Here is a 1323-nt window from a genome sequence, read left to right on the forward strand (position 1 = left end):
GCACGCCTTTAATCTCAGCACTCGGGAGGCAGAGGCAAGCGGGTTTCTGAGTTCGAGGCCAGCCTGGTCTACAAAGTGAGTTCCAGGACAGCCAGGGCTACACAGAAAATTGTGTTGACAGGTTATAAAAAGAATTGAGGGAATAGTTCATTTTTTGTGGGGTTTGCTATCTGATCTTTTGTGAAGGGAGAGACTACATAGTCATACTCTCCATTAAGAAACACTCTGGCAGTGGTGCATGTCTTTAATCCCAGTACTTGGGAGGCAGAGAGATCTCTGTGAGGTTGAGGCCAGCCTGGTCTACAGAGCAAGTTCCAGGACAGCCAGGGGTACACAGAGAAACCCTGTCTAGAATTAAAAATAAATAAATAAATAAATAACACTCCATCATCTGGCAGATGANTGGTACTTGCACTTGGTCATCTCAGGAGAGGGTTACTAAATGGGAATTTAAATGGAAAGAGGCTGCTTGCCCTCCACATTAGAAGTGGAGTTAATAGGGCTGGTGAGATGGCTCAGTTCAAATCCCAGCAACCACATGGTGGTTCACAACCAGCGGTAATGAGATCTGACGCCTCCTTCTTGTGTGTCTGAAGACAGCTACAGTGTACTTACATATACTAATAAATACATCTGTTTAAGAAGTGGAGTTAACAGAGGAGATTCATCTGCCTTCCTACTTTGTCTTTCTCTGCAGAACCCAGAAGTACGATGGCCTCCGACCTGGAGAGTAGCCTCACCTCCATAGACTGGCTGCCACAGCTGACTCTCAGAGCCACTATTGAGAAGCTTGGGAGCGCTTCTCANGCTGGNCCTCCAGGGGGNGCCCGGAAGTGCTCCCCAGGCTCGCCCACAGATCCTAANGCCACCCTCAGCAAAGATGAGGCAGCGGTCCACCAAGATGGCAAGCCACGGTACAGCTACGCCACCCTCATCACCTACGCCATCAACTCCTCCCCAGCTAAGAAGATGACTCTCAGTGAGATTTACCGCTGGATCTGCGACAACTTCCCCTATTACAAGAACGCTGGCATCGGTTGGAAGGTGGGACTGTTTCTGTGAGCCGGGCTCATACCTAGCCTTTAGCAACCTCTGCTTTTGTTTCTTCCTATAACCTAGTCTGGTTCACTCTGACTTGTCTCAGGGATACATAAACTCAAGATCCCTTATCTTCTACCTCTGCTTCTACTTACTTTAGAGTTCATCAGCTTCACAAACTTTATCATGGCCTTTAATCCCAGCACTCGGGAGGCAGAGGCAGGCGGATTTCTGAGTTCGAGGCCAGCCTGGTCTACAGAGTGAGTTCCAGGACAGCCAGGGCTA

General features: G+C 48.9%; 1 protein-coding gene across 1 annotated transcript in view; it reads left to right on the forward strand.

Annotated features, from left to right (window-relative positions):
- Positions 1–1323, forward strand: part of Foxj2 (forkhead box J2) — a 26845-nt gene that overhangs the window by 7804 nt on the left and 17718 nt on the right. Inside the window, exon 2 of the mRNA XM_021164171.2 lies at positions 698–1052. Within this exon, the coding sequence (XP_021019830.1) occupies positions 712–1052 (341 nt within the window). The 5' untranslated portion in view covers positions 698–711. The remainder of the gene's footprint in view (positions 1–697; positions 1053–1323) is intronic.

The sequence above is a fragment of the Mus caroli genome, chromosome 6, assembly GCF_900094665.2.
Source record: "Mus caroli chromosome 6, CAROLI_EIJ_v1.1, whole genome shotgun sequence".
NCBI lineage: Eukaryota > Metazoa > Chordata > Mammalia > Rodentia > Muridae > Mus > Mus caroli.